The sequence below is a fragment of the Siniperca chuatsi genome, linkage group LG12 (genome assembly GCF_020085105.1).
Source record: "Siniperca chuatsi isolate FFG_IHB_CAS linkage group LG12, ASM2008510v1, whole genome shotgun sequence".
Taxonomy (NCBI): Eukaryota; Metazoa; Chordata; class Actinopteri; order Centrarchiformes; family Sinipercidae; genus Siniperca; species Siniperca chuatsi.
This window is the reverse complement of record NC_058053.1, coordinates 15,739,000-15,764,015: the sequence shown is the minus strand read 5'-3', so window position 1 is coordinate 15,764,015 and position 25,016 is coordinate 15,739,000. Positions and strand designations below refer to the sequence as shown.

Genomic DNA, 25,016 nt, shown 5'->3' with positions numbered 1-25,016 from the left:
AAGTAGTCTATTACAACAGTCCTGTAATAAATCCTACCTTCATGAAGGTTATAATGTTCAGTTTTTGTTGAAACTGTTTACAGCGTACAGTATAGCTGACAGGTGGATGGGGTAATTTGGCTACAGTCCCCTCTTGGAATCTAAAGACACATGACACAAGAAGGAAAAGCAAACAAGGTCTGTAAACATTTTCAAGTTAATGCACTGAGTGTGTAAAGACAATTTACAGTAACTAGAATGGAAACATTTAAACTCCACAAGACCCAGATATAAGCAGTGATGCATGACTTGTGGAGTGAAGGCTACAAGGAATAGTGAGAAATAAAACACACCCACCAAACTCACAAATAAAATTCGTCTGCATGGCTTTTGGCAGTTGTGGTTATAATCTAAACCAGATTTGCCACTCAGGGCTCTTGCAGTTGGAGTGGGAAGCTTGAGAGAATTCCTCAACTGAGCACATGAAGGTCGAGATAATATAGACAACTTTGTCAAAAACTGAAAAGATTTCCTTCATCTAGCCCTGACCGACCCTGGATAGTCCACATCACTAAATACTGCAGTAGCAAAGCCAACTCAAATGATCCAATTGCCAGGCAGGCAGAATTTGTTCCAGTGCAAAAGCAAACTGATTGAATATCATGGACATGAATTGAACTTATCTCTTTGGGACAGCTGATAGTCAACCTCTGTTTTTTACAAACCCCTCATTGTGCCAGAATGTATTTTAACAATATGTCAAAATAAGTGTTAAAAATACATTTTGGGCCAAGACAGAATCCTTCTGATTTGGTTTGGGGTCACGTCACAAGATTATTTAACAGTTTCCTCGCTCAATGTGGGAAACAGGGGAGTATTTAACTATATTTCCCCATCAAAAATCTGTGTACTATGTGATCTGCAATCCATTGATTTTTGGTGCAGTTGTTGCACCCTGGGATCCATGTCTATGTACAGATTTCATGGTTGTTATGTAGTTGTCTCATTTTATATTGGCATTTCCGTATTCAGAGTTGTTATACATTTGATATTTTTATCTCAAAACAGAATAAAGCTCATGGCCACCATGAGCAAAGTCTCCCAAAATCTTTCCATCCTGCCTGCCTGAACAGGAAGTGCCCATGACTTCCTATCCTTCATCTTCTTGTGGGAGAGCAGAGGCCTGTCTTTTCCTAGATAGAGCCAGTTTCCTGTGGCTGTATTTGGGCTGACCAGAAGTTTTAGGCAGGGCTCACTGTTAAACCGCCCACTCTGTCTGAGTGTTCTGCCTGATAGAGCAGAGCTGCTTTGGAGCACAGAAGAGGTTACCATAACACAGAGACAGCCTGCTGAAGAGCCTGGCCAGTGGGTGTTTTCCTGTTAGCAAGTGCATGACACTCTGGGACTTGTTTTACACTCACCTCCTCAGAACATACACATTCCTCTAATCCAACAGGACTCCAGCAATCATATTTCATAAGGCAATAATGAGGGTGTTTCTAGCCTGCAGTTTCTTTCTTTTTAAACATTTTTCTAGTCAAGTCTTGTTGCTGAGGTGAGGTTTGTTTTGAAGGCTGGAACGCTACCTCTGCGTCTCTGACAGTTTGTTTAGTTTTCGCGCTCTCTTATCCATCCAAATAGAGTGTGGAAGAATAGAGCTGCTGGGTGGCCACTGTTATGGAAGCCTCCACCGCTGCTTTGTCTAACTCCCTCCTTCATACATTTACAGCACATCAATCTGTATTAAATTTCCTCTCATGTCTCACTGTTGAGGCATACATACTGCAATGGAGCCATGACTGCAGAACATTATCATCAACAGCTTAGCTATCAAGTGGAGGATTGCTTTGCCTCCATCCTCGAGGCCATTGAGGTTGCTATTTTTGAGTCAGCAGGGCACACACCTATAGTGCAGCTGTGGAGGACGTACTGAGTCACAATTCCTGTAGCTTTTTTCCCCCTCTATGATTATTATGTGGTATTATGTCCAGTTTGACCTCCTCTGTAAACCGATAACCACTCTGGAATCATTGTCTATGACACATCTTGGATATCTTCATGCAGAATGTAAAATCCAGCTGAACAGGGGTCTTTGTCTTGATGTGCTCCAGTTTTTAGCCATGCTAGCACTGTGGCTCTATGGATGACAACGTCGGTCGGGTCTGTCAGTTGGTCCACCACTCTGGTCCAGAGTAAAATATCTCAACAGCTATTGGTTGGATTGCCATAAAGTTTGGAACAGACATTCATGTTCCCCTCAGGATGAATTGCAATATAACTTTGGTGATCCCTTAACGTTTCATCTAGCATCATCATCAGGTCAAAATTTCAGTTTGTGCAATACATTCAAAACTAATGATGATCCGCTTAGCCACACCTGTACTTTTTGTTTTGTGCTAATTAGCAAATGTTAGCACCTAGCAACGTGCTAAACTAAGATGGTGAACATGGTAAACATTATACCTAGTGGGTAGGTTAAATCAATTAATTCTGCTATCTGCATACAAATATCTTATATTGAGAACAACCTTTGAAATGTAGATGCAATTTACACTAATACTTTGCCATGTTTATAATAGCCTCCTCTACATCAGAGCCTTGCGAGGGAGTTTCAGATCTGCATGGCAGACTTCCCAATAGCCCCAAGCTGCTATCAACATCGTCATATGAATGGCGCCATTACAAACAGGCCTTTACATGGATCAGCCCACATATGAGCAAGTGAATGAGAGAAATACATCAAGTGTAGGTGGATACTGCTCTGCCTGCCACCACTGATTCTTTAGCTTTGCGAGAGGCCATCCAGAGTACTAGCCAAAGGGTGAAACTGGTCAAGCCTAAAACTCCAAAGGCAAAATCGTTGCTGTGCACACGTGCACCGGCCAACAGATTAAGCTCATGGGATTAAGCCCTGAAAAGCACTACAACACTCCTGACTGGAGACTGAACAACACACCCATGTTGGCTAACAGAGAAATGTCTAGAAAGAGCAGACTAATGACTAGCACATTTCCTTTTAAGTCCTTGTGTGTTTTTTGTGAGGTGTATTTACTCTCTGATCCTCCTTGATTTGTCTATAAAAGTAACGTTTCCCTCCCATCCTTCACTGCAACTGACCATTAACTTGTAATTGTGGGAACACGGCTGTTACCATGACAGAAGAGATTGGAGAGTACGCTGTACGCCAACACTCTTAACCATGTCATTATTTTTTCCTCTCAATGGATGGCATTTTCTCCATTTTTGAATCACTGCCAATTACAGGATTTGCCCTCTCCTCTGAGTGGTTCACTCTTGTGTTTGATGAGTGTGGCGTTGACTTAATTCTTTGATGTATGCTACACTCCAGTACTTTGAACCTTCCGAACTTTGATAACGTTAAACATAAGGTCAAACTTGTGTTATTTTTAGCCATGCTAGGGGTATTCTCTATGGCTGACTCTGCTGGTCTGTCCACCACTTTGGTCCAGACTAAAATATATCTCAACAACTATTAGATGCATTGCTATTAAATTTTGTTCAGATGTTAATGGTCCATAGAGGATGAATTCTAAAAACTTTGGTGATCCCCTGACATTTCCTCTTGTGCCACCATGAGGTTCACATTTGTGATTTTTAGTGAAATGTCTCAACAACTATTCGATTTGCCTTCAAATTTGGTACAGACATCCAGGTCCCCCTCAGGTTGAATTGTAATTAGTGAAAGTGTAGCGCGTCAGGTCAAACTTTCTATTTGTCCAATACTTTGGTTTATGACCAAGTACGTGCAAAAGGACTGACACTCCCATCAGATTTAAGTGTACTTTGTGTTTAATGCTATTTAGAAAATGTTAGCATGCTAACACGCTAAACTAAGATGTTGAACATGGTAAACATTACCTGCTAATAAACATTAGCATGTTAGCAATGCCATTGTGAGCATGTTAGCATACTTATATTAGCATTTAGCTTAAAGTACCACTGTGCCTTAGTTTAGCCTCACAGAGCTGCTAGCATGGCTGTAGACTCTTGTTAGATTTTCAATACTTGGCTTATATGTGTGTGAGTGTGTACTTTTTCCTCCTTTAATGAACAATTTCATAACAGAAACCCAGTCATCCAGCATATCTACATTAGAATATGGCTAGCTATAAGAAAACACTTAACTTCTTGTGTTCTTTTTGCACCTGTTTGTTTTATATCACTCACTCTTCTGTGTTACTGATGTGATTCCCGGGATTTAGTGGCAAGCGAACAGCCCATTCTCAGTAGGTTAATCTGCTTTGAACACCATGTCTCTCCCTCTGCCTCGTTGTGGTCACTGACCTCCCATTCACACTCGCTACGCAGATCATACCAGGATCAGTAGCTGTTGTGTCACACAGAGGGATGGATTAGTGTACAATTAGCCAATACAAAAGCTGTTTCCTGTATTAACATTTAAAGCCAATGGAGAATACTGGCGTGTTTTAACATTTACAATTCAAGTATCATTTGAGGCAGAGGAGAGGCAAATATTAGATGTGTTTTTCACTGGAGTTGAAATGTGTTTGGGGATCTGCATAAAATTCCTGCCCTGTGCTGCTGTCTAACTGCTATCAGACTGCAGAGATGAAAGCGAAAGTTATTACTGACTTTGTTATTGTTCAACTGGGATTTCCCTGGAAGTTTAGGGCACTTATTTGAATCCACCAAATTCACCAAAGCAGAGGCGGGTAAATGCATCATTAGGTAAATAGATAAGTCAGAGGCTCCTCAATGTGAAGTTAACCCTTCCCTATGATGTTTCCCTCTTTCCCACAGTGCATGCTGTTAGCTTAATTAAAGTCTAAAATCTCTGCAGTTCTCAGCGCTCATTCTTATGGCTTTGTGCACTGTGCAGTGTGTGGATGAGACCTGCCACAGCCAGCGGGGATAAACTCTAATGACTTTTCACCAGGCCGGCTGCATAGCTGGCATTCCTCACTCTGACACACTGTAGACCAGAGAGGGGATGAGGGGGAGGGGCATAACCTACAGGAGGCAGAACTGGGTGGCTTTGAGGCAGGGTTTGCATCTCACCTTTGGATTTTTATGTAAACTTGAAAAAACAGATTAGACAGACTTCTGACATGGTGAAAAATTTATTAAATTTCTAGTGGAAACTCAGATCCTTTACTTAAGAAAAAGTAACAATACAACAATGTAAATATCCTGCATTCAAAAACCGACTACATTATTATTATTAGCAAAAAGAACCAAAAGTAAGTAAGTAAAAGTACTTATTTTGCAGAAAAATGTCCCCTGTGCCACTACATTATCATTTATCACATTGTTGGATTGTTGTCACTGATGCATTAATGCGTAAGTTGCATTTTACTGTTGTAACTGATCAAGGTGGAGCTAGTTCTAACTACTTATACAGTTATTTAGAGTTGGGTGTCCATTGGTTCCTAACCTAGGGGTCAGGAACCATTCAGTTGATCACCAGATAAATCTGGAGGGTCGTGAGATCATTAAAAGGGTATGTAAATTCTGCTACACAAATTTGTTTTCATTTTTTAGTCTTTTTTTCTAATCTTTGCTTTTACTGCAAAATAGTATTAGATAATTTTACCTATTTGGGCCTGAAACTGTAAACTGTAAAAACATCTGAGATGTTTAGAGGGGAAATCTTTCTGTGGTGGAACTCCTGAGCCAAAAACTCTGGGATCCACTGGTTTAATCTTTAGCAATGCATTGTTTTTTATAAGCTCATTATATGCTTTAAATTCAGATTAGAAAAGTTATTAGTAACTTTTACTGTCAAATAAATGTAGTAATCTAATATTTCCCTCTGAAATGTAGTGAATTAAAAGTATACAGTGGCATAAAATGGAATTACTTAAGTAAAGTAGAAGTACCTCATAATTGTAGCAAGTACAATACTTGAGTAAATGTACTGTACCACTGGCAAAGACATTCTGTGCAATACTAAGCACTTACAATACAAAGTTCAAACAAGCTGTCGGATGTAAAAGGAATCTTGATGCGTTGCTGTAGTTGCCCATTCAAGAAAAATTTACATGAAACGCTGAGCTCTTTTTTTTTTTTCTTTGAAAGCTGAAACAAGCCCATTGTGCACTCTCTGCCTACACTAAACAAATGAGTTCTGTTTAAAGCGACAAATTCACTGAGATATGGGCCCTTTACTTAAAAAAAAAAATCCCTCATCTGCTATTATATCAGCTGACATTCAGAAAAATGAGAGGGAGGAAAACTGTATAATAGCTTGAAGACATAAATGAAAGTCTTACGCAGTAGGAAATCATGTGACCCCGGTAACCAGTGTTTGGTTTTTCTGTCAAAGCCTGTGCATACAGTAGAGACGGAGCTCTCCTTGAGGCTTTGTTTTTGTTTGCTCCCTGTTTGTTTTTCAGGGACTTAGCATTAGGAGGCAGGATTGTACTGAGTGTGCACTATGCAGTGGCACTGTCCCTTGCCTGGATGGATAAATAAAGTCAGCTGTGTGGTGTTTATGGAGGAGCAGCAGTGTGGCTGTGCGCCTGAAGGCCTGCTCTTAATCAAACTTGTTTGTGATGGAGGCAAACAAAGAGATCCTGGACCCTGGACAGTGCACTGTTGACATTCGGCCTCACGTTATGTTGTATGACACCCTGCATGTATGTCAGTATCCCTGACTTGAATTAATCTCCTTTTAGAGTCTCCACTCAGTCTTTAAAGGCCAAAGACACAATCCCCCACTCACGGAGCAGTTTACTGAATTTACTACACCCATCTGATTAGCCGCAATAACTGTGTTTCTCAAAATATGACGGAAATGTTTGTGCTGGTCGTAAAGTGCTTTTATTTGAAATTCCTTTGACATTGTCTCCTAAATATTTCACTCTCACGTCTTACATGACTCTAACAAACGTCTTGGCCTGTTTTTGACTTGGATTGATGGAATCTGATTTGGTTCTAATTGCAGCTATTATCCATTTTTCCATTTTTTTACTGACGCTTTCTCAAGTGCGTGAGACTCGCAAAAATGTCAAATCCATCTTAGTTGCTATAGCAGCCACACTACTCATTGTGGTATTAAATCTCACAAAATGCCAACAACAGAGACGGGATCAGCAGCAAATAATACAATTTTTTTTTTGTCATGAGAGAGTTGTGCTGCACTTTGTGTGTTACTGCATGAGGGACTGAGGCGGTGCCACTGTTCCTAACATAAAAAGTGGCCTATTCAACACACAGACAGGCCATGAGACAAAATATGCATTTCAATAATGACTGTCCGAGTCAAGCTATTCTAAAACAGGGCTGTATCCTATAACATGGGTTTCCTCCGTCAGGAAGGGTGGGGACTTCTCAGAGAGGGGTGTCGGGGCACAGCTTGGTTAGCTGAGGCAGTACCAACAAACTGTAGCTACAACAGGAAGAAGGTGGTGTGCCATTCCTGGATTTTCTAATCCATTTCAAGGCCAATCCCATGTGTGTGAGGCAAAAATAACCACATGGCTGATAAAGCACTGATTACCACAGATTTTCTTTTCATAATAATGACTCAAGTCTTTTAATGTGTAAATGCAGTGCAAGTTTATTGTGACTGTGTATTGTGAACAATTAAATGTATGCATGTAACTAAAGGTGTTTTAAGGTACAAATTAGTATTCACATGCAAATGAGACTTCATGATTTCAGGTCACTTTTTGAGCATATTTGTATGTATATTTATTCCAATAGGAGTGGGAGATATGGATAAAATCCTTTTATTTTGTATTTGTAATTTTGTATTGCAATATCAATGGTATTGGAAGATAATTGAGAAGTGGTTTATAGATAAAATAACCAGATAGGAATGTCTATTTTTGGCTGATCCACCAAATTAAGGCAGATCACTTTGATCCAAAAATCATATTGAAATCCAATATTGTCATAATCATTGATTTTCATCATTGCCTGCAATGGTCCAATACACCTAGAGATATTAAAGGGAGAAGTATAAATGGTATGCCAAATCTTAGCTGGTTGAACAATTTCGCCTTACTGTATGACATCATATTGTCCCAACTCTGCATCCAACATTGTTGCTTTGATTACAAAACATTTTCCTGTAGCTGCACAATGCAAATAAGTTCTTTGCCCTCTGTGCAGACGCCATCATGGATGACAGCTTCTTGTAGATGTTTGTGGCCTCCCCGGGGAGCTGTGTGGTACAGAATTACGGGTAAATCCACTGCCTCTTTAGTGGTGCAGGTGCACGGACATGCGTTCATCTCCTCCTCCATTGTCTGTTTCCCTTGATTGTCAGCAGCGCTCATTGAAGCAGGCTCAAGAGGATTTCCACTGATTACAAACAAAGAGCCAACTGAGATTAGCTAATCCTTAAAGGTTCCCAAACTTCTACCACCCCCCACCCCCCACCCCCACCCCACCATTATCCCCACCTCATCTTCCTGCCACACAGCGTCTTTAAGTCACTACCTAACCAGAAAAAAAATGTGTGGATGGTCTTGAATTAATATGTATTAAAGATTGCATTACTTTTGCATTTCCCCTACTGCTTTAATTACCTCTGCTGCCTGTGATATTGTGCTCTTCTTATGTCTCATGCTGTTTGTCTTTGGTTCCACTTTCACATTAAATCCTGTCTCATGCTGTTTTGCAGTTTAGAGGCTATAAAGATTAATCTCCCCCCTCACTACATCTCAGACTGTGTTTTCGCCTCCCTCCCAGAATGCCCTACGTTAGATGGCAATAACTTCCTACTTTTCTCCCTTTCTTCCCTCACCTGACACCCTCTACACACACGCTACTATATTTGCATACAGTATCATGCATCTGTGTGGCAACTGCTGGTATGTTGAAAGTGAGGGAGCTGTTATTTAATCTACTTGGTCTAACTGGCTTTCATTGTGGGATATTTGAGTAAATCTTGGTATGTAATATCAGCTACCTAAGAATGTTTGAGGATATTATGCTCCAAACAGAAAGCAATGCACCTGGATTAATGATTAACTGCTGATTGCTCCATTTTTTTTTTTTTTTAAGAAGCCATACTTAACGTCCAATCTAGCTGTTAATGACTGATGAGAACAGTGTTATTAACCGGCCTTTGGGTAATTTATTATGTCAACTGAAGCCTGCAATTACCAGTTTATGGATTTAGCATATGTATAATGCATCAGTGGCTCTAAATATTCGTATATTTCAGTAAGCAAACCATTTCAGGTGTCTTACGTAAGGTACAGCGTGATGCATGGATCTGTTTCACCCCAACTCATTTGCAAATAACAACATGCTGTGTATCAATTTTAAAATATGCTGTCATAAAAAATGCTTCAATTGTAAATTTGTTGCTTAATTGTCACTGAATTTTATGTTTGCTTTAACACCCAAATTATGTTGAATGAATGAAGTTTACCCTCAGTAATATTATCAGTTGTGTTACTGCAGGACTAATTTATAGAGAGAAAATACTCTGAGTGCTGTAAGTGAGTGGTTCAGTTACAGCCTTTAAAACAATGTTGGACCTGCACTTGACTAACAGGGTAACTGTTTCGCCTCACGTCAGGCCAGTACGAGCTTGTTTCAGGATCTCTTAGCTCTCAGCTTCCATGCTGCATGTCAGGGCCTGACCTTGATGACAGCACTCCCTCCAAAATCTCCTTCACACCTGGGCACTGGCCACTGACCAGTCAAGGGTTGTTTAGACCAAATCACACACCACAATAAGTGATGACAGCTTGTCAGCGAGATAACAGGTTTTACTTGGTGCAAAACATGACACCTGGATGTTTTGGTTTTCTGCTTTTCACTGAATAAGCATCAACAAAAACTAGTTACAAGTTTAGTCATCACTATGTATCACAGTATTATTACTGAGCCTGTGTTGGCCTTGGGAGGAAGCAGTTCTGCCTCGGTTTGTGATCTGAATGAACTGTGAAAATACTGTTAGCAGGCTTCTTGTAACTCTCTTCCCATACAGTCCACTGTGTCTACGGCCACCTCTTCTTCCTGTATAGCAGCACTAGTGTTGGGAATGATTGTTCACACACTGAGCTTCTGGAAATGACACACATGTGACAAACAATGGCTGCATTATACCAATAGTCAATCTGAGTGCAGGGGGGAAAGTGTTGCCTTCTGTTTCTGTAGAGTATAATATCTTCAGTGAATGACAGTTTTGTCACTTTGTATAAATAGCCCATAATCATATCGTTTGTTTGTTTCATCATTCAATGATATATCTTTTTTCATGAAAATATGATGAATAAATGCTATAAAAAGTTATTCAATGTAGTATCACCCTGTGCCTATAGGTGGCAGTAACAGCATTCATACACTGTTGTATTTGTACTTTTACGTCAGAAGAGAGCCTCTCAATGCTCTCTGTGTATGTATGTGGGTCTTATTGTGTGCACACGTGAGTGAACAGTATATGATCAGCTACTCTCTACCGTCACCTGAAATGCGATAAAAAATGAAGTTATTTATAGAATTGTTTTTATCTTTAATGCTCCCCTGTGGCTGTTTACTTGTGTGCTGTGCAGCGATTTGTCATTCACTTTCCCAAGAAAAACAAACTTGAAGACATGGTAACTGCATTTTATTTACCAGAGGTAATTTTAAATATACAGTTTGATCAGTTTTGTGATGCACTGACTTTTTATATGAGATTACTCTGTGTTGTGTATAGTGAAGCCAAAACACAGTTGGTAGGAGTGAGTTGAGTTGAGAGAGTGACTGCAGGCCCTCGGGGCTTGGCACTGCTTCAGACCATCTCTGCTGGTGCTGCAGCAGAGGCTGTGGAGAGGCACTGCTTGATTGGTAACATCTATTAATGATAACTGAACCCACTGCAGCAAAAAAGAGCTGCATGCCACTTAGGAACACAGACAGAGTGCGTGGCATGTGTGTGTGTGTTCATACTTTTTAATTTGTGCTTGTGTCCTTTGTGCAACGTGTACTTATTCTGCGCCTGGTGGCCACACAACAAAGAAAAGGAAGCGGTACCCCTCAGGAAAACAGGTAATTTTCTTCTCCTGGGATAAATAAACCATCCCAAAAATACCAAGTAAAAGGAAGAGGATGTGGGCCTTGTTGTATTTGGTTTGTACCATTTCAAGGATTCAGGATAACTCCACGTCAAAGAGAGACTTACGTTTAATCCATGTAGTTGTTACATGAAGTAGCAGTAGCCCATTCAGTCCACTCTGTTGTCCGTTGTATTCCTTAAGAAGTATTTTGGGGTTGTAATGTAAACTCAGCATCTAAAATGTGAAGCATTTGGCTTATCAATATTCCAGGCCTATCTTTGTAGCCCACCAACAAGTGTAACTGTAGGCCAGTACCCAAATAACTTTTCTCTCAAGCAAACTATTGTGAAATTAATTAAAGGTTTTACTCTAGGAAGCAGCTCAACATTTTTAAAAACCTCTCAATGCTTAATAGCGCTCCTGGCTTTGTGCTCCTTCAATAAAATTTTACTTCTTCCACTTGTGTTGTTGAACTTTGGAGGAGGTCAGCATTACTCTGACAAAAAATATCCACAAAACTCTCTAGTGTTCAGGAGTTTTGACTGAGTTTGAAGGACAGTGGGCAGCGAGAGGCGGCTTTGGTATGACAGGGTTTACATACACACATCAGCAGGAAACAGCCACTTCCCTTTTGGGGTCCCTGGAGAGTTCCAGCTGGGAGCCAGCCTGTTTTATCTGCTCTGCACTGCTGGATATGTAGGTGATGTCACTGTGGTCCACCACATTGTGGCCTCTCTCTGGACAAACATACCTACTTCTCCCCGCAGAGCCCCTACAGCAGGCCCTGGGCATGGAAACATGGCCAGCTGCGGACTTGACCTTCATCCTAGAGAGGCTCCTCAGATGAGATGCCAACTCCTCCTAAACTCCCCTCTACTCCTCTGAGCCATGCAGGGACATTTCTGTCTTTGTTGTGTGTAGGACTGTCCACTCCTTGGTGTGAAAGGGGAAACTCAAGTTGACCCTTCTCTGTCCTCATGTGCTGGCTTTGATGTTGTTAATTCGGCTCCACCCACCACTTGCTGCTAACAGCTTGAAATTGCTGTATTAGTACAAGTGGTGTTATTTGGGGGTTACTGCGGGCCAGTGACAGTGTCCATATGCAGCAGATGTTGTGATTTTGGCCAGTGACTCCAGGTGAAGAAGAGAAACTGTTGTTTAATTCGCTGTAGCAGATTAACGTAAATGGGTTAAGAGGTTTCTGAGTATGTGAAAGTAGTATTGACATTCTACCTACACATACTGTACATCAGCCAGAAAACTTGTGGTCACATAAGTCAAATTTATGCCTACACTTTAGTGGAATAGAGAGAAGAAGTGTGTTAAGGAGAAACTTACTGTTTTCTATATCATGATGAAAATTGAATTGATATTGTAAATACATATCATACTGCATGTGCTATTAAATGTCCTTTATTGTTCGTAAATGCACTTTGGCACATGCTGAAAATTAGAGGTGCTATTATTTTGATAATAAATGACCAAAAAGATCATCCTTTAAGCAAAAAATTGCTAAATATTCTCTGGTTCCTACTTCTCCAATGTGAGGATTTGCTGTTTTTATCCATTTTTATAGAATAGTAAACTGAATATTTGGTTTTTGGACGTTAAGACGGTTCTTAGAAACCGTGATGGACATTTTTCACTATTTTATTTTATGTTTTTATAATAATTGTTATTTGCAGCTCTAATAAAATAATGTTATGAATAATGTAATGTTTTGCAAAACATATTCATAGATTATTTATAATGTAGTTTTACAAGTCAATAAGATTTGAAAGGAGATGGTTTTAAGTCCTCATAAACTTACAATAAGAACTCAAATGAAAATTTAATGAAAAATTAAACAACTTCAGTATCAACCTCTAAAATACAATCTTTAATCATATATTGAGGAAAATGTTTGAACTTGCACATTTTGGCCCTTGTGAGTTTTTAAAGGTGTAAATTATCAGTTATAAAATACACCATGGGGGTCATGCTTAACACTATGCCAGGAAGTGCATCCCACTGCAGGGGGCGAAGCCTTGCTGTAACAACAGCAGCAGTAATCCGTGCAGCTCCACACACCCAGCAGTGTTTCAGACCAGAGCTTATCTCCTCTGCAGCTGCTGCAGATTTGAGCAGAGCTGTGCAGCAGAGCTTCCACATCCCACAGAGGATGTTCACACTTGAACATCCACAGATAGACCCACGCTGTGCCTCAACACACTTTAAACCCCCCTACCAGTCTCACTGTAGCCTTGCCTAGAGCTCCAACTCAAGATTTAGTATGGCTGACACAGTCCAACTGTGTACTGCTGGAGGCTACAGTGCCAGTTCATTTATCAGCTACAGACATGTACAATATAAATGTACTTGAGCTTAGCAGGGGCACTGGAATGTGTTCCATGTCAGGCCGTAATATATACTATAATATATTGATTATACTGAGGCAGTGTGTGTGTCACAGGCAACTGGAGATGTAAAACTGTTTGTAAGGTAAAGGATATTTTTCCTCGCAGCATTTGTTTGGAAGAGACTTGTTGCAGAAAGTGTTGCTTGACAAATGCAGAAAGAAACTCTGCTACACCTAATGACTCAGCAATCCTCTGTCTGACCTTAATAATTCATCACCAGTAGAGTATACTCTAAACCTGTTGCAGAATACAGTACACAAGCAAACATAGAGTTGCATCGAATCAAACATTCTGTCGGCATCATGCCCTTTTTTCACTAGATTGTTGTATTTGTCAGATCTATATGCTTAATATTAGTCCCCTTGAACTGGGATACGTGCATATAACAATCCACATGTTCTCAGGCCATGGAGGCCTAGTGGTTAAGTGCATACAATATAAAAGCCATATCCCAGGTTTGATGCCAGACCTTTGTTGCTTGTCATACCGCTCTCTTTCTCCCACTCTTTCCTGTCTGTATCTCTAGTGTCTCTATCAAATAAAGGCAAAATAGTAAAAACAATAACAACCTGATTTATGATACAACTAGTGCTGCAAACTTGAATTACCATCATAATGTTGTCCAGGTTTAGGAAATCCCATCCCCTCATGGCAGTATTGTTAGAACCTCATTGCATTGTTGCAGACATCTCCTTACATGCAAAAGAAGAATCTGTGTCCTCAGGGCAAAAGATTTATGATCACCAGCTGTGACACTCATGTCTGCTTGTGGTCATGCATCATTGTCCATTTTGTCTTGCTCCTAAAGACTGGACTTTATGAATTTCTATCTTAGGAAAGGATATTTTCTACTTCAGAATACTGTGTTAAAAGCCCAACTTTCTACAACTGACAGTTGTATGAATAGGTAATTGATTTTTTTAAAGTCCATATTAATCAAACTGTAATGTAATGTACACATTTGGGCTCACACAGCCTTTTGGCAAAAGTTTAATCTGTACTCAATGTCCAAAAAAGAAAGAGTTCAAGTCAGTCTGCTCAAAAAGGGGATTTATGACTTTGCAGTTTTACCAGTTTTACACCAGATTGCTTCTTGTTATTCTATAGTTATAGTAAGCCTAAAATCCTTCTTAGCAGCGACAGGGGAATGGAGACTGGATCCGGAGGTGTGAGAAAAGAGATAAACCAAAGAGCAGATGTATTTCCCAACAGATCAATGGGCATAATCAAAGTCTTGTCCCTCCCTCCCCCAGTATCTTTCTTCCTTTCTCTCTTACTCAAGCCCCTCATCTGTGGCCTCAGCTGTTTTCCCTCCGCAGCTCATCTCATCGTACACTCGAATGTAGTTCAGTGTGTCAAGCACTACTGAAATATTAACATAGGAGCAGCCAGGAATGCGTGCAAGCATTTGTGGCTTAATGCACCATCGTGATGTAAGGGAGCACTTCGCTTTCTCCAGACGTGCATGTGTGTGTTTGTGCGTTAATGGGTTTGTATGGGTGTGCCTGAATACATGCATGTGTGTCAGCACCTTTTAATGTAACTTAAAAGGAAGTTTCCACATAGATGCCAACATGCTTTTGTTACAAAATGAATGGAGGTTAGCATAGCTGCTGCCAGTGGGACTTAGTGTATGTGGTGCCACTGTGACAAGTAGGATTTTTTTTGACAATTCCCACTGCGGTCTTAAGGGGTCTTTGAGTGCGCAACTTGCAGTTGCAGGAAGGGAAAGGACAGAGATAAATAAACTAAGATGAACACTGTCCTGTTTCCTTGTCTTCCCCCCATATTCCTCATAATCAGAAGGTAGTAGTTGTCAAATGTCTTTAACACAGGTAAACCCACAGGTGGATTTATATGTTGTGTTTTGAAATATGGACTATGTTAAACTGAAAGTGAGTGTCTTTGTAAATGTAGGAGCAGCACATTTTAACAATAACCCTTCAGAAAGACAAACTGTACAGGCAGGAAAAGAGATTTTTCCAGCTGTTTTTTTTTTTGCCACTTTTACAACATATTTACTGCTTTCCTGCTTTTATCTTTTGTCTTCCTGATTGCAGTCCTAAGACATTTTAATCAAAGGCCATGCTAGCAGATGAATCATTCCCTGGCATTTCAAAATCCTGTGTATGATCAAATTTTGTTGTTCCACTCCCAATATATCTGTGTACTTGGCAGAATGGCCAGCTTGTGATCAAGCAGCAGCTAATCTTTTATTGAAAAAACCCCCTCCCTATTTGATGTCTTGGCTTAAAAGGTTTAAATCCTCCCATGTCCTTGGTATGTTTTGTAAACACAAATTCCTTTCAGGCCCAATAAAGGTCACTGGGTTTTCCACCAGATTTGGACATTTTATTTTATCTCAGTAAATATTTATATTAATAGTGTATGTATGTATATATGTATGTATATATATATATAATGATGCATTTTTTGATCATTTCATTTATTTTATGAAGTATTTAAGAGTGTTCTCCATGTTGTCCTAGCAGATTTTTCTATTCATATTGTATTTTTTATTGCAACATAAGCTGCTGACTGCCGTATATTATATGCCATCCATTCAATGTGATTCCTCCACTTGTTCTGCCATTGGCCCTGGTTTCTCATCTGAACTAAATAAGCATTCAGCCATATTGCTGTTTGCCTGACCATGGAATCAGACTCTCCCTCTGGATATAAGACTCCATTTAGTGTAACCCATTTATTTCACAATTATTCATCTGGCTCCCAAAAGGAATCTCATTTTGTGGAGTTGAAATTAAAGGGATTAATTCATTTCATGTGTAGTCAAATCTAGAGTATGCAAATGTGGAAATTAAAAGAAGGAAGATAAGAAAGAATTAGAGAATGCACAATAGTGGCTCAGAGGAGAACGAGCAAGTGACTTGGTTAAGTGAGACAGATGCACATACAAGCTTGTGTTGCACCGAAGCTCAGCATTGGTTGAAGCTGCAGCAGAGCTCACACAGCATCCTTCACCCCCCCATCCCTCGTTCTCTGCTCTGCCTCACTCATTCGCTTCCTCACTCTCTCACTCACTCACTCACTCACTAGCTGTATCTCGTGCGCTGACTGAGGTATTCCTACAAGCACAGGCAGCAAGCAATTACAGTGAGATTCTTCTTTGTGTGTGCATAAATTGATTCTACAGCCGTCCTCTTCCGCTTTCCTCTGTGGATCCTCTTGCCTGGACGCCAGCACTCTCTCCACGGGTCAGAAGCTGTGGATTTGCGGGTCAGAGTTAGATCATGGACCAGGGAGGAGCAGGGGACGATCAAGGAAACTGGGTCACTGGCAGGCTCTCCTGACTGATGCCTGTTTGGACCTGGAGGAATGGGGTGCACCACCAGCACGGTTGTGTTTGATGGGCTGCGTACTGTCTTAGAGAGTAACTGTAGTGGCTACATCTGTAAGGGAGCAGCTGAGCCCATTGGGCCATCTGAGGCCGAGCGAGCGTTGAGTCGGAGAGAGTCGCGTGCATTGCCAACACCGAGAGTACTTAAGGTGTGTGTGTGTGTGCTGACACAGTATGTAAAGTATTGAGCTGTTCTTTACATTCAAGTTGACAAAACTATATAAATCTATATATATTAGGGCTGAAATTAACGATTATTTTCATTATCAATTAATCTGTTTGGGTTTTTTTTGTATAAATCGTTTTGCCTATAAAATATCAGTAAACACTGAGCCCAAGGTAACATCTTTAAATTTCTTGTTTTGTCCGACCATCAGTCCAAAACCCAAACCTGTTCAGTTTTCTTTAATACAAAACAGAAAAAAGCAGCAAATCCTCCCATTTATTTTGAGAGGAAGGAAAGCAGAGTATGTTTAGCACTTTGCATTGATAAATATCTTAATTGAGTGCTGTCTTTAAATGTTTAAAACATACACATTATACTGTAAAACAGCTTCTAAGTGGGCCGTTTACTTTGACATGTTAGCAAATTATTTATGCTGCATTCCTTCCCTGATTTCTTCTATTAAGTCGGCAAAATGCAGGACATGAATATCATAAATGATTCAGATGGTAATAATATTAGAATATGTATGTGCTTTTCCTCTGTCAATGAAACACCTGCTGGCGTACTTTTATTTTGCTGCCACTGGTACTAGTGCCTTTCATATTTGACAGATTATAGATGCAACTACAGCAATCATCATCATCATCATCATCATCATCATCATCATCATCATCATCATCATCATCATCATCATCCTCCTTTCAGCCTTTTGAATATGTGAGTGTCCATGAGTGTTAACAATATAAAATGTAGGGCAGTAGGAGGGCTGGATCTTGCCTCTCACCAAGCACTGCATGGGTTAAAGCCTCTGTGGGCAGGGATGTGGGTGAGGGGGTTGAGGGGGGGACAGTGAGCTCTGTGTCTGCTGGAAATCAATCACCGCTCTTCATCTGTGAACCGACAGGCTTGGCAGAGCTTCTGCTGCTCCGTACCAGCTTGTCTTGCCCTTCTTGTTTGTGTTTACTTACTACTGTGTGTGTGTGTGTGTGTGTGTGTGTGTGTGTGTGTGTGTGTGTGTGTGTGTGTGTGTGATGTCTCCTTCCCGTCGCTGCTTCATCAGATTCACAGCAGAGAGCTGAGTGACAGTGGACCCGGCTGAGAGCTGGGAATTAGGTCAAGGGCATGGTTGCTTCTCTTGGCTCAAGGATGGTCTTATCATCCAGACAGGGTCAATTAATCCTCTGTCAGCATTTAGCAGTTTTAAATCAATAGTTTAATGTGTGCAGGGGATGTGGTTTGCTGTACGGAGCTTTGAAACCGACAAAAGGCAGTAAAAGGTTATCAGACGACTCAAAAATAGAACTGAAGACCAATAAATAATCCAGTAAAAATATTGTTTAAAAAATAAACATGAAGCTTTATCGTTTTCCTTTACCTCCAATCAGTTTATTAAATAAATTCACATTTATATATTCTATTTATTTTTCACCTGCTCATGTTATTTTTCAGCTACATTAGCATTTTGAAGCTAACTTTCTTGATAAAACTACACCAGCCAGTACATGTACAGTAATGTTACCCATAGTACTGCTGAAGCTACACTTCCGTTGTAATGGTAAAGCATTTTAGCTAACACAGTTTGCTAGTTAACGCTAAAAAGAAGTTTACAGACACACCTTAGTGCTGATAGCCAGATAGCTAAAAAGCTATGTAGGCGGACCTGACAAATAAAACAACCAGGTGAAAGATATAGTAAAATAAAGTAGGTTTTAATTAATTTTTATCAACTGATTGGAGAAAACTTAATTTCTTTTTACTTGTATCACATAACCTAACTGTTATATTTATTGATGTATTCAGTTATTTAGCTTTTTGACACTCAACTTTCTATTTCTATACTAACTGTCTCTCTGTACAGGATTCTCATCACTAATCCTTTAGGCCTGTTTATAAAAAGATTATAAACCATTATGTTTGCCCTTTTAATTCCTTCTGATTGCAGCAGGTCATCATTTCTGGGAATTTAAAACAGAGATGATGGGGTTAAAGGCCAGGCACACACTCACGCAATCACAGACAAAGCTGACTGTGGGAAGCTGATCTGTAGGCCTACTCTCTAGGCATGGAGTAATTAAACGACCTGTTTTGGCTTTTTTTACTGCTCTGTTATTTCACTCACTGATTACAACAGCTCTGCCTTTTCCTTCCGCGTGGAAACTCACATCTCATTCTCCTCAGGAGGTGATCTGCCTTCAAAAAATAAAAGCCACTGGTTTGAGATAATGCAATGTGTATGCTCATGTTTCGTTCTTGTTCTCGAAAAAGCTATCAAGAATACCTTTCAATGTTCACATATTGTCATTCTTTGCTTTCACAAGGGTTTGGTTTCCTTCCTTTATTGCTATGAAACATTTGAGGAACAGTAATGCTGTAACAGAAGTGCTGAAGTGTCTGTTAGTTTTATCAGAGGACTGTTGTTGCAGGGAAAGAAAGAGAAAGTGGTGACGTCAGCTTGGTCACAGATAAAAGCTTTTATCCGATGATGTTTTGGGAGTAATACTTCTTAGACTTGTGATAGTTTTACTTTCAATGAACCATGCCTAATGAATCAATTATGCTATGTTTATAAGTTCCTTTATTTGGCGAGTTGATGAAATACCTAACCAGGTCTGCATGTAATCAACCAGAAACTAATTACAGATTAAATCCATTTAATAGAATGAATTACTTGACTAATGCTCTCCTTTCCTCCTTGACTAAGATGTGTCATGTTCTTGTTTTGAGCATGTGCGTGGGACATGGGATTGTGAAATCTTTGTTTACCAGTGAGCCTATTCTCATAATATGGAGGATGAAAAATGACTTATTCATAAATTAATAAATGCTGAAATAAATACATAAATAAATGAAATCAATATTTATGAATTCAATATTAAATAAATGAATAAAACCCTGAATAAATAAATGTTGTAATTAATCTGGAAATAAATAAATGTCTTATTTTTGTGTTTCTGTATTTCTACATTACTTTTATTTATTCCTATATTCTTTTATATTTCTTCATTTATTTATTTCTGTATTTCTGTGTCAATGAGGTGGGTGATCTTAACCTCATTATAAAGCAGATCCCAGTTAATTACCAGGTAATTCATTTTTAATTATATTTGCATTTATTTATTCAATTATGCATTTAATTATATATTTCTGTATTTATTTCAACATTTGTTTGTATTCATATTATTTTATTCGTCCATGTATTTGATTTAAATTTTATGTATTTATTTCAGTACTTATTTCTACATTTAGTCTTTTACTTACATATTTTAATATTTCTGTATTTATTTCAAAATTTATTTATTTATGTATTTATTGATTGATGATTAAGTCACTTTTAGTCCTCCATATCATAATTTCCTGTAAACGCTTCAAGTACAGTACAGTCCATATCTCTACGTAAACATTTAGTCTGCTATGCTGATATTTTCTCTTTGATATCTCTCTAAAGGTGGAACATTTGACAGATAACCAGCATCACATACACACCGTGTTCACCAGCACATCCCTGAGGACATCGACAATCAATAAAATCCCCCTCCTTACAGGCTACACGTCTTGGCTTAATGGATTTACAGTAAAACAACAGCACACTTTGCTCGGTGACAGGCTTGTTTTTTCTTAGTGATTGCTTCCTACTTTTGAGATGTTGCACCCACCCTGAAGTTGCTCTAACGAGGGTTTCAGACATTGCAGCATTGATGCGTTTGTGCGTGTGTGTTTGTGTTTGTGTTGCTCACTTGCTGACTGATACATGGGACCATTATCTCCAGCACTCAGGCTCATGTACTTAAAAGACATTCTGGCAACAGCAGTTTGATTTTCCCACGGATTTGGCCGCAGCATTATTCATATTCAATATTGTTAGTTACATTTAAGGCTTACACTGATCAATAAAGATGTCCTAAATTCTTGTCTCTTGATCTGTATTAACCTTACGTTTTATAACAATGACACATTTAAACTGTATTACCGTGCATACAGCTGTACACAAGACTTTTTTATTTTCAAGCTCTGCTGTCTGTCTTTGCATCAAGATTACATCCTGTTGTTTTTTTTAACGCCATTATATCCCTCATCCTACTAAAGTAACGTTATTAACGTGTAAACCATACCGTGTGTTGACACGGTATGGTGTCATTATTACCTCTATGTTAAAATCTCATTCTCAGCTCACAGTTCAGTACCCTCAGTGGGATGGACTGAAAACAGCAGGATGGTGGGTTCTGGTGCTGCTGCTGTAGCGGGGAAGCGAGGGGTGGGCCATGTATTTGTGACATTCCAGGTTACACCCTGTTTTGCTTTGGCTCATACTGGGAAGGCCCAGTGATTGCATCAACCGCTTGTTATGTAATCTAGAAGCCCAGTCATAGTGCTGTCCAGGCTGAGAATTACAATTTAAGAGAAGTACGGTAATGTACTTGATACAGTCTATAGTGAGTCTGGTCAGCATTGCATCAGGGCCCATATCAAGTGGGGTGGAGATGTTAATGGAGCTTTATTACACTCTGACATATGTTGTGCCAACCAGATTTGACCATGCAACAACACTGTAATTGAATGTAATTTGTATAATGTATAATTATATAAAGATAAACTACATAATTTGATTATTGTGCAAGATGATGTGGCATAGTCAACTTAAATGAATTCCTTTGTTAGTCTCTCATCTCAGTTCTGTCATAAAATGACTCTCACTTAAATGGCCTTTTAATGAATTACATCTTAAAAAAAAAAAAAATAATTACATTCTGCCTATAATTGGTTTCAGCCCAGTTCCAGACCTCTGAATCACTGCCCACATCTCTGATATGAATGAAGTAAAATGAAACAAAATGGAAATTCAGTATGATTATCAGCCTATGTTGGTTTTCATCCCTGTTTATTCCTCTCAGAATCACAAGCACATAATTGCAGTGCGTAGTCATCAATGAAACAATCTATTTTTGTACATACGTGCTGCCTCTTCATTTACACTGATTACAAGGCGTATTCAACTGCATTTGAGCAAAATACACTTTTTCCAAAAACATCCTGCCTTTCTGCTTCGTGCCACTGGAGCATTTTGTTGCTCAACACAAGTGTTTGTTCTGCCACTAAAAGGGCTCAGTGGGCCTTCCTGCTCAGACCCAAATGCCAACTTGCCCCAAAGAAATACATTTGTATTGGCTTCCATGGATAAATCTGCATAACATTGCAAGGTCTGATTTTGATTTAAGCACCAAACCAAAAAATGTAGCACTGTGCCACACCATCGTGTAGTTGTCAGCCACTTGGGAATTATGTACCAGGGCTGCAGTGTAGAGAGGAAGTCTCTCTGAAGTTAGTTATCTCTTATTGCTGCAGATATGAGATGTCTTGGAGAGGAAGCCTGCCTTTGTACAAGCTTAGAGATCAAAGTCAAACATCTAGTACTTGTAATGTAGCATTACTCTCTATGCACAGTGAACTACATTAAAGGAAATATCCAACGATGCTAGTGGGTTATCATTGTGTAGCTGAATGGATAGTCCACCAAAATGCATCTGCTGTTGTTCCTGCAGAGTCTGGTCAGAATGCAAAATGAGTGAAACAGTGTTTAGCTATAGCATAAATCAGAGAGTGTGATACAGTAAACAGGCATGTGTTTTACAAAAATGTCTGATAAAATTGGCCCCAGGATTGTGGTTAGAGGAGGGGAGGAGTACACAGCACTATCTGCAGTGAGCATCCAATGTGGGATTCTGTTTATGATAAATATCCAATGAAATATAGTTCATAGAAAAGTTGAAATAACAAATCCCGAAGCAAACCAAATTTGTAGTTTTCTGGACTATTTGGAAGATTTACATTTGCATTTCAGTTCAGCAGTGTTCTGTACAGTATAGTAGCAAAGTGACTGAAAAGCACACAGTTATCTGAGACAGGAAGTGTATGATGACTCACTCTGCTGCCCTTAAACCCACCTTAGTGTGCTGATATGACCTCAGGATCACACTGATTTTCAACTCTTTCCACTATAGAGCCTGCTTCCACCTGATGCAGAGGATTAGCTTATATCCCTTATATTAAGGTATGCTTATCTGGATCTATGCCAGAGGGCAGTTTAAACCAGTCAGCCTTTCTTATGCTGTCATCCGTATGTGCATTGTGATGTGCCAGACAGGAATGACCTGATCTTGTGTCAAAGTCTGTTTTCCCTTTGAATAGTGTTTACCTTCAGTGGTTGGGGCAAGGGCTTAGGTTGGGTTCACATTAGGGTAAGGTGAAACTTTGGGGGCATCCTGGTGGCTTAGTGTTTAAGATGGATATCATATAAACATCCCAGGTTTGGTTCCAGCTGGGGATGTTTGTTGCATGCCATATGCCTCTCTCTCCCTACATTTCTTGTCTTTGTTTCCACTGTCACTATCCAATAAAAGCCAAATGCCAAAAAATATAGATTTAAAAATAGTTAATTAATTGATTTGAAAATGGCAAAGATAAGGGAAAACACAAGTTGATGAGGAAAGATAATTTCACAAAATTTGGGGCTTTTTTCGAGTCATGATCAGACAGGGAAAAAAGCCCCATAACAAAACACCTCTTTGCATACATGTCACTGTCAAGTGCAGTGATAGTGAGTTCAAATACTGGAAGCAGGAGAAGACAGTTAGCCTGCATCAAAAGTGAAAAAACACACCCTCCAACGACTCCCAAAAAGTCTTATTTGTATCTCATTGTTCATCAAGCATGCCACCTGGAGTTTGAGTGTTATGACAGCACAGTATGCAAAGCTGGCAACTCCAGATTGAGGACAAAACATGAGATGCTGCATGTACAGTTAGTCACTGGGCCCAGCTGTTGTTGGTAAGGAAATAGCTAAACTATAATGTCTCATTTTCTATTGTTCACATGTTAAATAAAAAGATAAGACTGCTTTGGATTTGTTTGAAGCTAGCTAAATACAGCCATTTTGCGAAGGTACCACTGACTTAACAGCTTAACTGTTTTCCCCCTTCTTTAAGACTTTGAGCTAAGCTAGGCTAATATTTAACACATCCCAGTCTTCAGATTAAACTGATATTGATTGTCTCATTTGTCATTGGGTAAAATGTAAAAAATACTAAGTGTATTTTCCAAATATTGCTAATAACTGATTTTAACTGTCATGTAGCCACAGTTAGCCTAATGCTACCTCAAAACACCGCACCCACCACCTCAACCGTTGCTCATTTCTGGTTATTATTGTTGTTATTAATGTTACTGTATTGATGCTAACTGCTGTTCTCTAGCCAGTTGTGGTCAGACAAGCTAACACGCACACTCCACCAATTTATGACACAAACAGATGTTACATGTACAGTTGTGTATAATATAAATTTGTAATACAAATAATCAAATGTTTGACCAGAGTGATACCAACCATCAAAGCTAGAGTGCCGGACTTTTACACATAAACGAATGAGCCCTTGCTATACGAGCTCACACAATGCTGATTAAGCCTTTCACCACCAGTTAAATCTCTCTGTATTTAGCAGTATAAAGAGTTTTAAAATCTGATACCTGTGCGGACATTCGCCTACTGGCACACTGGTAATGATTTTACGCCAACCAGCAATGATTGGTTTGATTTGATTTGGTTTGCCAGAGCGGCAGGGAGCAACCCAGAGCCATGTAGAGAGCTCGACGATCCGCCATTGCTGTAATTCAAAATGTTGCTTAAGTAAAAGTACATAAGTAACATTAGAAAAATTTACTTAAAGTATTGTTACAATGCCTGCCGGTTCTCAATTGACCAACCGATCTCAGCATGGGGCAAAAGACCACATCACAGAAAAAGGTTTAAAAGCTTAGTTTATTGTTTCATATAAAATATTATAAAAGAATTTGGGAAGAGGTAGGGGTGCTTAGGTTATAGGTTGAACATGGAGGGCTGGCGAAGGTCTTATGAATATGCTGGACTAAGGCTGGACTGCAATTATAGCTGCAACTAACAAATACTTTCATCAATTTAATATGCCGATAACTGTTGTGATTAATCAGTTTTGTTTAGTCTTTGTGTTTAGTCTTAGTGAAAAAATGCCCATCACAATTTCCCAGAGCCCAACGTGACATCTTCAAATGTCTTGTTTTGCCTGATCAACAGTCCAAAACTCATAAACGTTCAGTTTACA

At 39.4% G+C, this 25,016-nt stretch overlaps 1 protein-coding gene across 14 annotated transcripts in view; it reads left to right on the top strand.

The window, feature by feature from the left end:
* LOC122885512 (dedicator of cytokinesis protein 9-like) overlaps window positions 1-25,016 on the top strand; it is an 87,573-nt gene that overhangs the window by 4,485 nt on the left and 58,072 nt on the right. For 4 of the 14 annotated variants that reach the window (XM_044216716.1, XM_044216697.1, XM_044216699.1 and 1 more), the window contains exon 1: window positions 16,442-16,870. The exons of 4 other annotated variants lie outside the window; for them this stretch is intronic. In XM_044216716.1, coding sequence (XP_044072651.1) covers window positions 16,700-16,870 — 171 coding nt within the window. In that variant the 5' untranslated portion in view covers window positions 16,442-16,699. Of the gene's footprint in view, window positions 1-16,437; window positions 16,871-25,016 lie in introns of those variants that run through there. 6 more of the 14 variants (XM_044216706.1, XM_044216701.1, XM_044216700.1 and 3 more) reach the window with 3 other exon arrangements.